The 17557-nt window shown below is 56.0% G+C and overlaps 3 protein-coding genes across 6 annotated transcripts in view; 1 reads left to right on the plus strand and 2 right to left on the minus strand.

Moving 5' to 3' along the window:
* Positions 1 to 81, minus strand: part of TFAP2E (transcription factor AP-2 epsilon) — an 18287-nt gene extending 18206 nt beyond the window's left edge. Inside the window, exon 1 of the mRNA XM_004705301.1 lies at positions 55 to 81. Coding sequence (XP_004705358.1) covers positions 55 to 81 — 27 coding nt within the window. The remainder of the gene's footprint in view (positions 1 to 54) is intronic.
* Positions 82 to 7331: 7250 nt separating this feature from the next.
* On the minus strand, positions 7332 to 16235 carry NCDN (neurochondrin). 2 transcript variants are annotated; one of them, XM_004704977.2, is made up of 7 exons: positions 16132 to 16235; positions 14798 to 14938; positions 12745 to 13713; positions 11508 to 11749; positions 10750 to 10974; positions 10231 to 10373; positions 7332 to 8841 (listed from the first exon to the last, which is right to left on the minus strand). In XM_004704977.2, exons 2-7 carry the CDS (start codon positions 14918 to 14920, stop codon positions 8405 to 8407), a joined length of 2139 nt encoding a protein of 712 aa, XP_004705034.1. In that variant the 5' UTR covers positions 14921 to 14938; positions 16132 to 16235; the 3' UTR covers positions 7332 to 8404. The 2 variants fall into 2 exon arrangements, with proteins under 2 accessions (XP_004705034.1, XP_045154828.1); XM_045298893.1 differs by lacking the exon at positions 16132 to 16235 and adding an exon at positions 15792 to 16059.
* Positions 16236 to 16627: 392 nt separating this feature from the next.
* The window catches only part of KIAA0319L (KIAA0319 like), a 133113-nt gene continuing 132183 nt past the window's right edge, over positions 16628 to 17557 (plus strand). The window contains exon 1 of one of the 3 annotated variants that reach the window (XM_045298891.1): positions 16628 to 16660. The gene's annotated coding sequence lies outside the window, so the exon portion shown is untranslated. Of the gene's footprint in view, positions 16809 to 17557 lie in introns of all 3 variants that reach the window. The other 2 variants (XM_045298892.1, XM_045298890.1) reach the window with 2 other exon arrangements.

The raw sequence follows: 17557 nt of genomic DNA on the forward strand, positions 1-17557 counted from the left end.
GGAGCCCTCGGGCCAGTCGCTGGGGCCCCCAGCCCCGAGCCCGGGCGCACTCACCATGGCGGAGTAAGTGTGCACCAGCATGGGGCGGGGAGCGCGGGGCGCAGCCCTCGCCCGACGGCGCGCGCGGGGTCGCGGGAGTGGGGAGCGCGCGCAGCCCCGGGGTGCGTCCGCGGGCGTCGGGTCCTCAGCGGCGGGCGCCTGCGGGCGGGCCCATGTGGACGGGACCTGGGCCGACCGTTCGTCCCCGGGCCGGACGGACACGGGTCGGATCGTGCTGGGAAAAGTCGGCCAGCGGGTGCCCAGCGCTCGCCCTTCTCTCTCTGAGAGCAGTCTGCTCCATGCACGCCAATTATAGCGACGGGGGCGCGCCGGGCCTCCGGGGGCGCGCATTAAAGAGACACGCGGTGACCGCGTTCCCCCTCTCTTCCTCCTCCCCCGCCCCCGCCCCCCGCGGCGGTCTAAGGGACGGGGCGTGACTTTGTTCGAACTCCTGCGGGCTGGGGTGAGGCTGGCCCGAGAGCCCTACCTGGGCTACGTCTGAGCTGCCTTCTGGGCTGGCAGCTCACAGCTGGTGGAACAGAGGCTTGGAGGCCGGGACTCTGACGCTCAAGGTTTATGTCTCCGTGCTATCCCAAAGAGAGCCCACTTTGCTCAGACTGCCCGGGGTTGGGAACCCCTAGGGACCAGCTAAGGGCTCAGGAAGTTTTAAACACAAACGGACCAACGTATCCTGGGGCACGAATTCCAACTGACAAGGGGGTCAAGATGTTTTTGAAACCGTAGGTGTCTGGAATGATTGGGTGACCCCCAGGGACAGTTGTGTATGTAGTAACTGGCTGGTGTGGACGGGGTCTGCTTGTCTCCCCCTCCCCCCCACCCTAACACGCACAGGCTGTGTGTTTCCGTGTTGCTACGTCTGCAGGTCCTGGTGGTCTCTAAAGCTTATTTCAGCCTGTGTGGTCACTCCCTCTTCCTTTCTCCCCAAAATCAACCCTCCTGTCCTGTAGAAAGGAAAATGAGAGGAATGCTAAGGAATTTTAGAAAGCTGAAAGAAGATTTTAAGAAGCAAGGAGACACTGTAGCAATCATAACCGCAAACCTTTATTACAGAGTCTCCCAGATTTTGTGCTAAAGTACTTTGTGAGTCATTTACTCCGTATCATTCTCATTTTTCAGATAGAGGCAATAAGGCTCAGAGGCTAGGTGACTTGCTCAAGACCGAACAGCTCATTTGGTAGCAGAGCGGGAGTAGTGAGGCTCTATCCCTTCTCTCTGCCAGAACAGTTGTTCATAGGGCCTGGACTAGCATTCATTTCTGACTAAGAACACCTGGTGCTGTAGTGGGCTAAGCGGTGGACTGCTAACCTCACGGTCCTTGGTCCCACCTCACTGGCTGCTGCTCCTTAGGAAGAAGATTAAGCAGAGCAACTAGTGGATAAAGGAGAATTGAGGCAGCTCTACCTCTCTGCCCAGAGATCAGGTGTCTATTTTGACATGGAGGATCCCTAATGGTGCAATGAGCTAAGCACCAGGCTACTCATTGAAAAGATCCACAGTTAGAACAAACCGGCCACTCTTGGGGAGACTGAGGAGCCAGTCTGCTTCTGTCAGGATTCAGCACCTTGGAAACCCAGTGGAACAATTCTGCTCTCCTATGGAGATGCCCTGAGTTAGAATCAGCTCAACTGCGGTGGATTGACTTGTCTTGCTTTGGTCTTATAGATCATGTGGAGTAATGGAATTTCTGCACGGACGTTTTGAAGCCCCTTCGGGTGTGGGTGTGGGAGTCTGTCACCTTGTTCCCAACTTCAGTCACAGGACGTCAGAGGTAAAGGTCAAGGGGCAGCAACAGTGTTGCTGCTGTCTGGCTCTGGGGATCGCTCTCTCCTCTCCAACAGGTTAGGGAAGGTCAGACTGGCATGACAGGCTGCTTGTCTGGTGCCTTTCTTGAGTGCTTCACTTCTCTGTACCTTGGGATACAACCTTCTTACCTGGTTCTCCTTCTAAACGGATCATTTCTCAATCTTATTTTCTTCTTTTTCTCCCCCCACCGCATCTTTTCTGCCAGTTATTCATTCTCAGAGTCTAAGTTTATTTCCAATCCACACTTGTCATGAGTCAGTTTGCCCCCTTGCAAACCTTTAATGATTCCTGTCTGTTTCTCATTCCCAGTCTGCATCTCTCACTAGAGAGCTAGACTCATAGATGCAATTGCATGCCAGATATTTTATCCAGTTGTCTGACTGTAGCCATCTAAACTTTCCAAGTCCCAAACTGAATTCAACATCTGCACATCCATCATCAACTCCCAACCAGCTTCCTCTCTTGTGTTCAGTAAATGACACCATCAACCTTTAAGCTAAAACATCCTAGACATTCCAGACCCTCGCTTTCCTTCACTCCTCAGGCCAATTTTCACAGAGTGTTATACTTTCTCACCGCTAAACAACACTCATCGCCTCTCTGCCATCCCCTTAAGCTACCATATTCTTCCTCAAACACCAGTAGTTCTCAACATATGCGCTTTGGTACACAGCAACATCATCAACATCGAGGAACTTGCTAACTGTGTCGATTCTTGGGACCCACTTCAAACCTCCTGAACCAGCCATGCTAAAGTTGGAGCCTGGCAATCTTCATTTTGATCAACCCTTCGGGAATTCAGAAGCACTCAGGTTTGAAGATCATAATCTAGACCACCACAATCCATAAAACAAACCCTAGGACTCCGTGTGTTGCAGAGTAGTGTTACTCCATGAGGTTCTCTTGATTGTCAGTTTTAGGCAGGAGGCCCGGTGGCACAATGGGAAGGTGCTCAGTGGCCGATTGGCAGCTTAGCAGTTTGAACCCACCCGAGAGAGAGATGTGGCAGTCTGTGTTTGGAAAGGTTTCCAGCCTAGGGAACCCTGTGGGGCAGTCCTAGTCTGTCCTATAGGGATGTGAAGAGTTGGAGTCGACTCCACAGCACTGGGTTGAGTTGGGCTTAATCTTTACAAAAGCAGATATAGTGCCAGACCTGTCCTTTTGAGCAGTGGTTCTCAACCTTCCTCATGCCATGATCCTTTAATACAGTTCCTCATGTTTTGGTGACTCCCCAACCATAAAATGATGTTCGTTGCTACTTCATAACTGTCACTTTGCTACTGTGATGAATCAGGCAATCTCTGTGAAAGGGTCGTTCCACCCCCAGAGGGGTCACGACCCACCGGTTGTTAGTGTTGCTGAGTTGTCATCCTTTAGGTTAATGGTTGAGTACACACAGTTGGCTCCTCCCTGAGACATCTAGATCCTTGCGACAGTCCTCTAACTGGTCTCCTGCCTCATTCATGTCTCTCCCAGTCCAATTCCATTCAGCAGCAAGACTGGCTGAACCATGTTACTCCCTACTGAAAACTCCTGGGACTCCCCCTGGCCCATCTACAGGAAACAGTGCTCACATACTCTAACATGAAATCCCAGGCAGGTCCTTTATCACTGTAGCTAAATTTCCTTCTCAGTCTCATTAATGATTTCACAAATAGAATAATCAAGAAAGACAAAACAAAGCAGAAAATGTGCCCAGCACTGCGCTTATTAAATAAACAATGAATGGAAGGACACGATTTTGATCCTCCAGATCAGCAGTTGGGGATGCCCAACCCACAGACCACATAAGGCCTGCAACATCATCAATACCAGTTAACATCACAGGCCTCACCAAAGGGAAGCAGCTCTAGCCATTACATTAAAGGTGAGTGAATTAAATGTTTGACCAGCGTGGCCCGAGAATGTCATTGTAAATATCCAAGTGCCCTTGGCAGAAAAAAGGTTCCTCACCTCTGCTTAGAGCATCACCCTGGGTAGCCAAAGAGCTGAGGCATAATTGGGGCACATTATCGGGTGAGCCCCTGGGTGGTGAAGAATGGCTAATATGTTCAGCTGCTGACCTTGACCTGCTAACCATGGTGGATCACACTCACCTGATGGTCTACTTCTGAACAGTTGCCTTGGAAAACCCTGTGGAACACAGTTCTGCTCCGACACTCATGGGGTCACCACCAGTCTAGCTGACTGGAAACCAGCGAACAAGAACACTGATCGGTGAGTGATTTTGCTGCTGGCTGCTTGGGAGAGGAATGTGCTTTGTGAGATGCAGCTGCTCTAGGCTTCTCCTAAATGAATAAGAAGGGGAATACTGGAAGAAGAATGAGTTTGCAGGAATAAGGCCAACTTGGAAAACCGTGACTGGACTGGTAGTGGAATACCCAGTTGGTTTCTGTGATCAGCAGCCTGGGGAGAGGTCTGAGTGAGTGACAGATGTAGGGATTGCCAGTGGTAAGCATCTGTGCCCTGGTGGTGCTGTGAGGTAGGCTCTCGGCAGCTAACTGGAAGGTCAAGGTCAGTGGTTCAAACCCTCAGTTGCTCCACGAGGCCATCTGCTCCTGTAAAGCATTATAAAGGCTCCATTTTGGTCACCTTCTCGGATTTCAGTCACTTTGGAGTCCTGGAGGTGGGGATAGCCGATGACTCTCTCTAGGATGCACACACATGGGGTCCTGGTGTACACACAGTGGGTCACATGCAGACACCTCTGGTTTTCACAGCAGTCACAGAGACAATCACGAGATATATATGTCCACAGGGGAACACAAGACATGGTTGACCGGACCCACTGCAATATGCTCACACATACAGGGACTCCCATTTGGCTGCTTGGCATATATTGCTCTTCTCACAGGTTTTTCCTTCTTGTCTCAGGAAATGAGTTTGCAGTTGGATTTTGTTAGGAAAAAAAATTCAGGTGATGCAGCCACCCACTTCTGTCCAACCTTTGACAACCTCCAGCTCTGAGCCTGGTTTACTGTTTTCAGGATGGGGGAAATCTGGCCCAAGGAGATGCTGAGGCGCCACCTCGTGGACAGATCTCACCGTTGCAGCTCTGAGTTCCTGTTCGCCCTTTCAGGTGAGTTGCTGGGAGCAAGTTTGGTCCTACCAAGTTAGCCTAGCCCCTCTTCCTATTCTGGCGTCCACTGCTCCCTGACCATCCCTGGTGAAGGTGCAGAGCTCAGTCCACACTGTATTGTGTGGCTCTGCAGGTTTGGCTCCCCCACTGCACCAGGGAGGGCACCTTGAGACCAGGGGCCCTGAGTGATTGACACTTGTTTGGGGGGGGTCAGTCCTTTTCTCTTTTCACGTCCTCAGCTGATATCAGTCACTCCCATGATCTGAAACCCATGGCCTTCAAGTCTATTCTGACTCTTACACCAGAACAGCCATTGCCATCAAGTCGGTTCTGGCTCATGGGAACCCTGTATAGATGCAGCTTTGTTTCTGAAAATCTTTATACTTTTACAGGAGTAGATAGCTTGAGCTTTCTCCCATTGTGTAGCTGGCAGTTTTGAACCACCCACTTTCCAGTTAGCTGCCCAGAGCCTAACTTACCGCACCGCCAGGTCTTGAGTGCTTTAGCCTGACAATTCCCAGACCTCTCTTCACCCTGCTGATCATAGAAACCAATTGCCCCCTTGGATATCCCACAATAGCACAAAGTCACTGTTTACCAAGTTAACCTCATTTCCCACAAATCCATTCTTTTTCCAGCGTTCTTCTGATTGTTCACTCAGTGGCCGAAATCAGGAATCAGGGCATCATCTTTGGCTCTCCCCATCCTTCCTGCCCCCTCCACTTCCCATTAATCCTTAAGTCCTACCAACTCTGGATGCGGCAAATGATTTATAATGGACTACTTAGCTAAAGGTGGTTCAAGCCTGCCCAGGGCCACCAGAGAAGCCCTGTTGACCTGCTTCTGTGTTCAGTTCTACTCTGGAACACTTAGGACCATCATGAGTTGGAATTAGCTCAATAGCAATGTGTCACCCTTCTCCATCTTCATTGCCACTTAACTCAGTCACCACCTCCCCTCTGAACTCCTTGCCTCAGGTTATTCATCTTGCAGCCAAAGTCACCTCTCTAACCGGGGAACCAGATCACATTTAATCTCCTCAAACAGCTGTAGCCAGATCCCTCAGCATGACTCTGCATCTGGGCTTTGCACAGCACACTTGGACTGGTATCATCTGACCCAGGCTTACTGGGTGCTGCCTCAATGCCACCACTCCCCACTAGCGGTAGTGAACTACTTGTAGTTCCCAAACTTGCATCCCTTTATAACTGCGGTTCCTCTACCTGCCTACTTGACATGCCCCATCTTTCAGGTCACAGAGCAAATACTTCTGGGTTTTTCCCAGGTGCCTGCAGCTCAACTGAGCCTCTTGTGCCCAGCTGCCCTCTGTCCTGACCTCTATGTTTATACCTTCCTAGGCTGGCTGAATGTAGAAATCTAGTCTACATTCACCTGCTTGAAGGCAGGAATCTGTCTTCGTATTTGCCCAAGAGCATTCCTGCGAAGAGTAGTTATTGGTTGACCCAGTAAATGGCCGTTCATAGTCAAGCACAGGTTGGCATGTGATGTGCTGAGCAAATGCTGGTGGGGAAGGCCGTCTGCAGAGAGTGGGCCTGGGGCTAGACTGTCTCCACACTAAGCCAGTGGGGGCCGACTCCAGCCTTCTACCGAAGCCTGCCTGCTTTCCTTCCCTTCTCACTTGGCACCGGTGGAGAACACTCCATAGTCCCTAAGCCACATTTGGTTTTTGGCTGTTTCGTTGGGTCAGTAGTGATTGGATTTTCTTTTTAATTTTTAAAGCAGTTGACAGCATATAAAAATTGAATTTAATGTAGGTTAGAATTTGTCTTCTCTTTAGGGATTTGGGGGCCTTGGCAGTGCTAAGCTTACATTCTCTTGGCAACCACTCCCTTGATGCTAAGGGGAGGCTACCACTCTGGGACATGAAGCTCCAGGTCCCCGACCAGCCCTGGCTCCAGAAATATCTGAGGTTCTCAACCTGCTGAACCAGAGACAAGTGCAGGCTTGTCAGTCGATGGCTCTGGGGCTCCTGGGCTTGGGGTCTTGACTCTGGCACTCACTAGCTGAAACAGTCGGAGCCAAGTGTCCTCATCTGTAAATCAAGGTACTGGACAAGGGTGTCGTGCTTGGTAAAGTAGAATGGCAGCTACAAAGAGGAAGACCGTCAGGGGAGTGGATCGACACCGTGGCTGTGTAAGGCTTGGAGATGGTGCAGGATTGGGCAGGGCTGCATTCTGTTGTGCAGACGGAACTGACTTGAGGGCACCTGACAACCACTGTGCCTTCTTCATAGGATTCGTGCCAGGGCTGTATGAGCCAACACATGTGAAGTGTGCTTAGCAGAGTGTGTGGGACAAATGGGAGCTGTGAGGGAGGCGCCTGGGAGGGAGAGACAAAGTGTAGGACAGACCATGCAGGAGCCACTTGGTCAACAATGAACATTTATTGAGTGTCCACATGTGCACAGCTTTGAACTTGGCGATCACAGAACGCAATGGGGAAGGGCAGGGGGTGGGGGGAGAGGTCAGGGTGGGGAGCTTGGGACCATAAGAAAGGCAATCCCTGCTGGAGCCGCCAGTCGCGCCTCCCTGCAGAGAGGAGTCAGAGCCAGGGTGGGAATTCAAGCCAGGCACCGCGGTGGAGATGGGGTGCAATCACTGGGGGAACATGCGGATTCTGGGGATGCGGCCCTTCTGTTCCTGGCTTCAGCCAGGCCAGATGGCACCAGGAGGGCAGATCAGGCGCTCAGGCGCCCAAGCAGGGATAAGGACAGGCAAAATAAATAACCCCCCAACCCCTATTGTCACTCAGCTGCAACACGACACAAAAGCCTGGAGACCAGGGCCAGAGGACTCCTGGGTCTCCTCAAAGGAAGCTCAGGCGGAAGGAGGTGTCCCCACCCTCTCCCAGGCCTGTCTGCCCTGGGTTTCCCTGGAAGGATGGGGACAGTTCAGACCCTGGGTCACTAAAGCTGATAGGAAGAACTGTGATGTCGATGGCCTGAGCCCGCTCTTTGCCCAAGGATCCAAGGGCAAGAGGCAAGGGCTAATTTAAAGGACGTGGGAACTGGGGGCCAGCGGGGGCACCACAGCCTATGGGAGTCCACGCCCTGGCCGGCAGGGCACATGGGCTGTGGCAGTCAGCTCCTGCCAGCCCTGTCCTGCCCTGGGCCTCCCTCCTGTGGGGAGCCAGACATTGGGCACAATGACACCTCGTGTCCCCTCCTTGGGGGCTACTCCAACCTTCCCCAGCCTGGCTAGGGTATCCACGTGAATTTCCAAGATGATCCCTGCCCCCACGAGGGCCCCGGGCAGGGGCGGGAGGCGGTTCCTTACACTTGAGGGGCAGGCACCATGCCCTGGCCCTCAGGAAAGCCAGAAAGCTGGGGAATGTGGGGGGAAGTCTAGGGAGGGGGATTTCCGTTTGGGGGCTTCAGGGAAGATGCCTCCTCCCTCCTTCCCTTACTACCGGCCCTGGGCCTGTCCCCAGAGTGGACACCCCTCAGGGCTCCGACAGGCACTGTTCCAGGGCGGCCATACGATAGTGACTGGCCGTCTCCTCGCCGGCTTGCAGCCGCATGGCCTCCCGGCACAGCCGGTTGGCTCGGGCCAGCTCCACCAGGACACCCTGGTAGGCGGCCACCATCTCGGGCTTGACGGAAGTGGGACTGACGCTGCCCAGCAGCTGGAGCAGCTCTTGCGGCCAGCGGGAGCGCAGGGCAGCGGGGGCCAGCCAGGGCAGCAGGGGCACGCAGCCCGTGAAAGCCTGCATGCCCAGGAACCAGAGCTCCTGCAAGTCGGCCCAGATGCCCTCGTAGTCAGGGGACAAGGCCAGCAGGGCCTGGTCCGAGCCAGGCGTGGCCCGGGCCACGTGGGACTGTGAAAGGAAGAGGATGGCAGCGGCGAAGAAGCCTCGGGATGCTGGTGTTCCCTGAAGAGCTGCAAGGCAAGGAGGGGGGGGGTGTGAGGTAGTGGGCAGGTTGCTTTGGGAGACCCCACCTTCCCCTTCTGGTGTGGGTGTACTCGGGGAGTCAAGATCTTTCAGTTTGGAGGCAGCAGAGCCTGAAGTCAGACTGGCTGGGTTCATCCTCCACCTTGGAGTTAATAGGAACTTTGGACACCTTCTTAACTTCTCGGGGTCTCAGTTTCTTCATTTGCGAAAAGGGGACCACCGTGCTCAGCTAAGGAGCCCAGTGGCGCAATGGTTAGGAGCTGGGCTGCTAACTGGAAGGCTGGTGGTCGGACCCCACCTGGGGAACTGCTCTCGCTCAGACTGCAGCTCAGAGAAAGCCTGGGGGGCAGTGGGACTCTGTCCTGTATGGTGACTGGAGTCAGAACCGGCTTGATGGCACACTCAACCAGCAGGACCTCCTTGGTGGAGGAGGTGGGCAGAAAGGGTTGACCCATGTCACCCATGTGATTCTTGGGTCAGAGGGGACGGTGAGCTGATGAGGCAGCTTCTGCTTACCTACCAGGCAGCGGGGATGCCCTCACGCTACACCAGTTCTCTGAGAGACTGAGTCTAACCTGGTGGCATTTGTGAGATGAGTAGGCATTGGGGATAGAACATGGTGGCCCTACTCAGGTGCTGTGAGGGGCAGCTGGGGACTGTGGGAGTTCTGGGGGGCTTCTGGTCCAGGGCCACTGGAACATGCTCCTCTTCCCACTGCTGGGTACCCTGCTGCCATCTCCACCAGGGAACAAAGAGGCAGCTAAGGGTATGTTACACCCTGTTCCCGGACATCTGCTCAGCTCCTCCAACCTGACAGATGGGGCACAGGGAACAGGGAGGGACAGAGGGACCCAAGCAGACACCCACGGCCAAAGTGGGAGACACAGAGGGCTGGCAGGGGCTGGAGGGGACACCATCCCCCCTCGGAGGCATCGGGGTGAAGGTGATCAAACAGGAATGCAGAGGCTGAAGCTTGCCACCGAGGGAGGTGAGGTACTGAGCAGAGAAAAAGCTCAATGGAGGGGAATCAGCTTTCTGACTCAAGGCCTGGGTGGGGGCGGCTCTACCTTGAAAACACTGGATCCAGATCCCTGGGGCCGCTGGGGATTTGAAGGGCCTATGCCTGTGCCTGTGAGCAGGCTTGTGCTTAACACCCACCAGACCTTGCCTTAAAAGTCTTAAGGGGGAAGGAATGGTGTCATTTTGGGAAGGAGGTGGGGGGTGGGGGATGGGAGTAACTGCCAGAGATTCCTTCTTGATTGGAAAATTGTACACAACCATTTCCTGACAATGGTGACTTATGCCTGCAATGGAGGAAGCCCACCTAGTACTTTGGCTGCCCACTCCCCATTAGGATTGAGCCCCCAGGGGCTTACCTGGAGAAGTGCTGAGGAGCCGGGCCATGAGAAGGCCCAGGGTGGCCACGTTGGCAGCCAGTAGCAGCCTCCCCTGCTGCTGCACGAGTGCAGGCAGCGATGCCATCAGGGTGTTCATGAGAGACGTGAAGCAGGCGTCACGCCTGGGGAAGGATGGGGAGAGGCAGGTGTGAGTGTGGACACGAGTCCTTTGGAAAGCCTGGAATCCTGAGCTCCCAGCTTCCCTGGCCAGGGATTAGCCAGTACTCAGGCTGCAATGTGAAGCGTTAGCTCTGGTCCCAAAGTGGCATCTGGGGAATCAAGTCTGGTGAGGGCTAGAGCTGGCAGATAGGCCCAGAGAGAATTGCTGGGAGTTCTAGGTATGCCAGAGCCTTGTATGGCCTGGCATCTGCCGACTACGAAACCTTTCATGGGAGCACTAATAGAAACCCATGGGCACAGGTAAACAAAATGGGAGATGGAGACTGGAGGCAAGTGTCAGCCCCCAGCTTCCTCCCTGACCTCTCCCGAGCCCCTCACTTGATCAGCCCTGGTGCAGTGACCACCAGGTTCAGGAAGATGTGGCAGCAGGTCTGCAGGCCAATCTCCACGCTGTCAGGCAGCACTGAAGTGTCGTGGCCCGGCGATGTGAGCTCCCAGTGTTGCAGGAAGTACTTGCACAGGAGTGAGGGGGCCCCCTCCTTGATCAGGATCTCCCGGGGCCCATCTTCCACTGTCAGGTGGCACCAGCCAGGGAGAAGGAGCCTGAGGGTGTGGAAGGGACAGACGTAGGTGAAGGCACAAGAATGCTCTTTTGGGGGTGGGTGGGAGAGGGAGGTACCACCTAAGAGAGATGGAAATCAGGTGGAGAAGAGGACACTTCCTTGTAGGGACCACAGAAAAAGCACATGCTTTGGAGTGGCATCAGCCTACGATTGAACCTGAGCTCTGCCACTAAGAAGGCTTTGAGCAAGTTCCTTTGCCTCTTTGAGCCTCTTGGAAATGGCGATAAAACTTAGGTCACAGATTTACTGTGGAGACCAATGAGGTCACTATAGTGAAAGGTAGAGCAAAATGCTTGGCACACAGTAGGTGATCAATGAATGTGAACCCACCTTTTATAGGGAAATTTGGGGTCAGTAAGTAACATTTAGGAGTCTAGGTTTCTTGTGAGAATAGGCCTTCCCCAACAGACATGACCCTTTAGAAGACCATTTCTCATGCCCTGGCCAGGAGCCTGGCACAGCCCTGTTTGGGGAGGGGGTGTCTCAGTGGACAAACTGTGACTACTAACTCACCGGAGAGCATCCCCTGGCCAGGAAGGTCCTGGGGTGGTGGGGGAGATAGCCAGATTGGCCACCTGCTGGGAGAGGTCATTGGCTTCCTCGGCCTCCTCATAGAGGGTCTTGGCGTAGCGGACGAGGAAGGGCAGCAGCTGACAGATCTCCTTTCGCAGGGATGAGGTCTCCTCGGCCAGCCAGGCGCCCAGGATCCGCACCGAGGCGAACACAAAGGGCTCCTTCTGCTTCTCCGACCCCACCTGTTGCCAAAAGTCTCCCCTGAGATGGGGCAGGACCAGAGACCCTCCCAGCTTTGGCTAGCCTGCTGGCCAGCCCCAGAACACACAAGGCAGAGAGCTCTAACCTCTGAATCAGAGGCAGGCGCTAAGTCTTCTTACGACCCTTGTACAGAGCACCTTATATATGAAGAGACCAGCTCCACAGGGGTTTGACTGGGCACGTATGCAGAGTGAGCTGGACCTCAGGCAAAGTGCTCCACACTCCCTGGGACTCAAAGCACACCCTAGCTCCCCCTGGGCCCCACCTCTTCTTTACCTCAAGGCCAGGACACTCACCGGACCAAGGCTGAGTAAGCGCTCGTCTACAGCAGGGCTGATTGATGTGGGGTGGGGGTGGCGGGAGGACAGAGTTGGCCTGGTGTGTGGGCTACAAGGCTGGGGAGATCAGTGGTTGGAGCAGGCCATTGAAGTGACCCAAGTGGTGACTGAATCTCTGTGGGACAGGAATGCTGCACCCTCGGCCAGAGAGGGAGAAGTGGGGTGTCCAACAGAATTAGCTGGACCTCTGCAGAGACCAGGGCCAGGACCAGGCGGCCTCGGGCTTTCTCCCTGTACCATCACTGGTGTGTGTGAAAAAATGTTACGGATGGAGTACAACAGACTGCTCCAACTGATGTGTGTTGGGGAGAGATGTGTGTCCTGTACAGTGTGTGTGTTTGGGGGAGAGTGGTGTGGGTGGGAGGGAGGTTATTGTGTTGTGTGTGTGCAGTATAATGTGAGAGCACATATGGTGTGTGGTATGGTGCTTGTGTGGAGGCTCTGGGAGGGGGGAGCAGAGGGAGGTCTGGCCACACACTACTCCCTGAAGTGCCTGATGCAGTATCAGCCCAAGTGGCATGGTGCAGGAGCGCCCCATTTCCCAGCACACCAGGGCAGGGGGCTTTACTTTCCCCTCTCCCTTGCCCTGGGGCTGGTGCACTGGCTCCGCCCACCCTGGGATCCTCTGAACCCCTTACCTGCTGCAGGTAGTGAATGACAGCAGCGATGGCCTCCTTCATGATGCTCACAAGCTGTACCTTCTGGGGCTCCTTCAGCAGGGACTGCTCACAGCGGGTGCACTCCTGGATACCCAACTCCATGAGGGCGTAGCAGGCGGTCACTACATCCTCCTTCACCTCGGAGCCTGGCTCCTCCAGGGCCAGCCGCACCTCCACACAGGCCAGGTTCACCAGCAGGGCCAGGAACTTGCTCCCTGAGCTGCCCGCTGGGATCCAGTCTGAGCCACAGGCGTGCGCCAGGCGGGCTGCCAGCTTCAGCGCGGGATTGCGCTGCCAGGAGCTCAGCTTGCTGCCCAGGATGCGCGCCAGCCCAGCCTGCAGATCCCGGAGGCATTCAGGGGGCACGGTTGTCGGGGGCAGAAAGAGGGGCAGCAGCTGGCACAGCTCAAACTTGCTGGCATCCTCGGCTTTCTGGAAATCCTCACTGAGGCCTCGCAACACGGCCAGCAGGTCAGGTTCCGCCTCCTTCCAGCACTGGGTCTCGGCTGCAGCCAGCAGCCCCACCAGGAGTGCCAGGGCCTGGTCAAAACCGTAGCCATGCCCCAGGTACGCCTGACACAAGGCAGACACGGTGCCACCAGCAATTAGGTGCCGGGGCCCCCGGGGTGTGCCTGCCACCGCTGTTAGGCACTGGTAGGTGTCGTCGATCATGGAGCGGCGGGCAGCGTCATCGGGGTCACCCCGGGGTGTGAGGAAAGTGCTGAGGATGGGGATCTTGTTCAGGACTTGGGGGTGGGCGGCAAGCTCAGGGTCACTACAGAAGCAGGCCAGCAGAGCCACACCCAGGGCCCGCAGAACATGGTCGGGGCAGCCATCTGGTGCCTCCTTGGTAGTCAGGAGGCGATTGGGGAAGGTAAAGCCCACGGCATCGAAGATCCGCCGCCGAGTTTTAGCATCGATGTCACCTGCTTTAACTGCCTTGGTCACCTATGGGGGTGGGGGTGGGGGACTGTCAGCAGGATGGAAAAAGAGATGGCCACGACTGTCCTTCCCTGAACCCTGAAGTGCTGAGGACTAGCGGTAGGTTATGCAATGGGGCTCCTCTGAGTTCCGAAGCCTCCCAGATCTGGTCTTGTCCAGCTCCTGCCTTCTCCCTGGAGGCAGAGAGGCGTGGCCTCCAGGATCCCTCACATCTAAGCTCACCTCCAAGCAAGGAAGGTCTGTCCTTCCTCAACCACTCCTCCTGGTCAGTCCGGAGGTGTTTTTGATGCCTCCTCTATTTGCCCACACTCTGACTTGGACTGGGCTCAGAACTCGGTATTTACAATCCCCCGAGGGTTGAGGGTCCACTCTGATGGCTCCCTCGGGAGAAGCCTCTGCTCCATTCCCGCCACCTTCTCAGGGGAAATGGCTCCTGTGTCTCGCCGCGCTGCTGTCAAAACATTTCCCCTTCCATATCACCTAAACACCTCCTCTGCTGCAGTGTGAGCCCTTGACTCTGGAGCCTTCTCCCTGTTGCCATGGCAAACTAGCAGCGCTGTTCTCCCTCCTCCCTCTACCCCCCACACACTCACCCCCCTCCCCTCCATTCCCAGCACTGCAGCTCCTGCTCTGCTGTCCCTAGCTTGGGTCCCTAACTTAGCAAGGCTAAGCCCCAAACCAGTGCCTTTGTACTCATCCTACCTATCACTACCCTGGCTCTCCCTTAGGGTCTTCTCCAGCCCCTTTCAGCCCTGCTACTCTCTCCACCCCCAGAGCAGCAATCCTCAGCCTCAAGTACTCTGCACTAGTTACTACCTGCTGCTGTTACCCTATGAGTCAGTCCCCATCTGCTCCGGGACGCCCCAGAGAACAGCCCAGGCAGCCTCCTCCAGGGACCACAAACCCTCCTTCACTGCACCTCCATTCCCAGGGGAGCAAAAAGGCGTCCAAAGGAAGGGGTCTTGGGCACTCTTTGGTGTCTCCGGGGCCCTAGCACCACCTATATATCTCTGGGGACTCACTGACCCCATTACTAGAGCACTCAACCACCCAACCCTTCCCACCTCCCAGTTTCCAGCCAGTTCCTTACTAGCAGCAGGGCTGCAAACTGCTCACTGTCATTCTTGGCCTCACGGAGGGCTCCCAGGTAGCGTTCCAGGGTGGGGTTTCGGCCCTCTGCCTGGTTCAGAGCTGGCTCACAATCCGAGGCCATGGTGCCCGCCTTGCCCAACTGTGAACACAAGAGGGACTGAGCATCCCTCTGCAGAGGAGGGGCGGGGGCGGGGGTGGGAGTGGAAGATGGAGGGAGGGATTAGCACACAGGGAGGGGAGAACCAGGGGAGGCAGGATACTCAGGATTGACCTCCCTCTGGGGGGAGTCTCTTCAAAGGGCTGGACCTAAAAATCCTTAGGGATGGGGAAGGGACCCCTGCCCAAGGTCACCTCCGGAAAGCAAAGGAAAGAAGGACCATGCATCCCGCTGCTCTGTTGGACAGCTCCTCTCAACCCAGGGAAAAGGTCCCTCTGCTCAGCTGTCCCCTGGCACAGCAGGCCCAGTTTGGTCTGATCTTCCTCAATCAAGGCACACAAGGAAGGTGTAGTAAGGACAGACAGGGAGGAATGCAGACAGACAAGGGCTCAAGTTCGATTATCCAGACTCAGGCTAAAAGGGGGGAGAGGGACATCCCAGGCTGCTTCTTCTCCCTTCTTTCTAGGAGGCAAGGAATGAGCTTCAGCAGAAGAGTTTGCTGGGTGCTGACCAAGGAAGACTTGGAGGCCCTCTGGGGACCCCACCCCTACAGCCAGGGCTCACAGGCGCCCCCGCGGGCTCCTTGCCTCCTCTCCTCTCCCTCCCTCGGGCAGAGGCTGCAGCTGCAGCAGCAGCAGCAGAATTAACCCCTTGAGCACCCTCTCCTCACCATCCCCGCCCTGCCACCAGCCTGTGGATACTGGCAGAGGTTGGAGAAGCAAGAAGGGGTCCCGGGAAGCTCCCAAGACAACGGAGAATCCAAAAGCCTGATAATCGAAGCGTGATTGCTGAGATGGGAGATGAGAAAGGGAGAAGGATTCCTGGCGGTCACCACCTGTCCCGCCGCGGCCAGGTCACAACACGACATTGATGAAGTCACGACAGGGCAGCGATGAGATCACACTTCACGATGGCGTGGTGATGTCACGGAGAGATCACGGCAAAAAATCACGACACGGGGCAGCCCCCAAAGATGACAGGGCAAATAAAAAATATAGAGCTATATACTGAAAAGGGCTCTGACAAAATGGAGTCTCGACAGGGCACGGTGATGTCGCGATATGGAGCGGTGGAGTCGCGACAGGGTCCCCCGGGGTGTGCCGGCATCGACGAGCGCCCGCTCGGAGAGGTCCCAGCTGGGATGCAGGGGAGGGCTTGAAAGGGGCTGAGCTCACCAGGCTGCGGCCCCGAGCAGCGAAGTCTTCTCCGAGCGCGATGCTCCGGGAGCCTGAGGCCAGTACTGGGACCGCTGCTCACGCCGCGTTGCCCACTCCGGGCTCCAGCCTGCAGCAGCTCCACCCCCACCCACGCACCGCTCTCGACCAATCCGCGGAGACTTCACTTCAGACTCTGGCCAATAGTATGGCTGGGCGCTAAGCCGTGGGGGGCGCTGCCGTTGTCGCCATCTTGCTTGTGGGTATTGCCCGACTCTGGGATCCTGGGGCTCTCGCGGGGGAGGCTAAAGTGCAGACTGCCTCTGGAGAGCTCGAGGCGAAAGGTTGGAGGCCCGGATTCCTTTGCGTGGGCGTGGTTCTATCCACCAGCGCTGCCCCTCCTCCCCTTCGGGCTCGTGGCTGGCATTGCGCTTCCGGGAGAAGGCGGGCTTGCTTAGCAGGCAGAGTGTGCTTCCGGGTTGAGCCCGGAGCGGTGGGAGGAGGCGGTGGTTCCGGCGGCCGTCGCTGTCCTAGGAGGCTGAGGCGAGAGGTAGCTGTCCGGGTGGGAAACCCGCACTACCTTCTTCCTCTTCCTCCTCTGAGTGAAGGGGGGCGAAGGTTGGGGCCCCCACCCCATGGACCGGGAGGAGGCAGAGGCTGCCGAGAGTCGGGGCCCCGCTGTGCGGCCCTGAGCCCCGGTAGGTGGCCGGGGGCGGCTGACTGCCAGGCCTAGGACAAGAGCTCAGGGGAGGGGCTACCGGGATGGCGATTCTGGGGGTGCGCTGGCTGGGTGTTGTGACCCGGAGGCGGAGCTCCTGGCCCGGCCGGGTTAGCCAGTTGCTTCTGGCCTTTTCGGTGTGGAGCTCGGGTCCCAAGCTGAACCCGACTCCTTTCGGGTTCTGGCCTGTCCTGCAGCTCCTCTGTCACCTGACAGTCTGACAGACTGACCCCCAGCTTGCGCTCCAGCCCTCCTCCCACCCTCGCCCTCGGCAGCCTCGCCCTCAGCTCGTTTACACGACTCCGGTGTGTGGTTTCTCCCCCTCAGAGAGAAAGTGGATGCCGAATAAGGGGGGCGGGGTCGGCTCGCTGTGGCAATGGTGGGAGGAGATCTGCGTTGGTCAGGACTTTGATGAAGAGGCCCCAGAGAGGGTCCCGTGGTGGCTGCGGGGCGCCCAAAGTGCAAGGAAGTCAAAAGAGAAAAAACCTCGGGCGGGATTCGCTGAGCTCCCGACGGTCATGCCCAACCGACAATAAATGCAGGTCGTAGAGAGCATTAGCAGGCTATCCGTGTGCTTTATGTGATTAACAGACTGGCAACTGGGAACAAATCGGAAAGACGATCTTCCAGAACAAGCTGTTCATTTTCCCAGCTATTTGGAAAATAATGTCTGCAAATATAAGCAAAGCTATTCATGGCAGTCTGTTCTATAACTTTTCCCAAATAATC

Source organism: Echinops telfairi, unplaced genomic scaffold (genome assembly GCF_000313985.2).
Source record: "Echinops telfairi isolate 266 unplaced genomic scaffold, ASM31398v2 ScPeMD7_7457;HRSCAF=8495, whole genome shotgun sequence".
NCBI classification, from domain to species: Eukaryota; Metazoa; Chordata; class Mammalia; order Afrosoricida; family Tenrecidae; genus Echinops; species Echinops telfairi.

Excerpts from the sequence above, each read along its gene's own strand:
- NCDN (XM_045298893.1), bottom strand. The coding sequence starts at position 15,824 with ATGTCGTGTTGTGACCTGGCCGCGGCGGGACAG. Across the intron at positions 13,714-14,797 it reads AGTTTGCAGCCCTGCTGCTA|GTGACCAAGGCAGTTAAAGC; the intron begins GTAAGGAACTGG and ends CCACCCCCATAG. Across the intron at positions 11,750-12,744 it reads TCATTCACTACCTGCAGCAG|GTGGGGTCGGAGAAGCAGAA; the intron begins GTAAGGGGTTCA and ends TTTTGGCAACAG.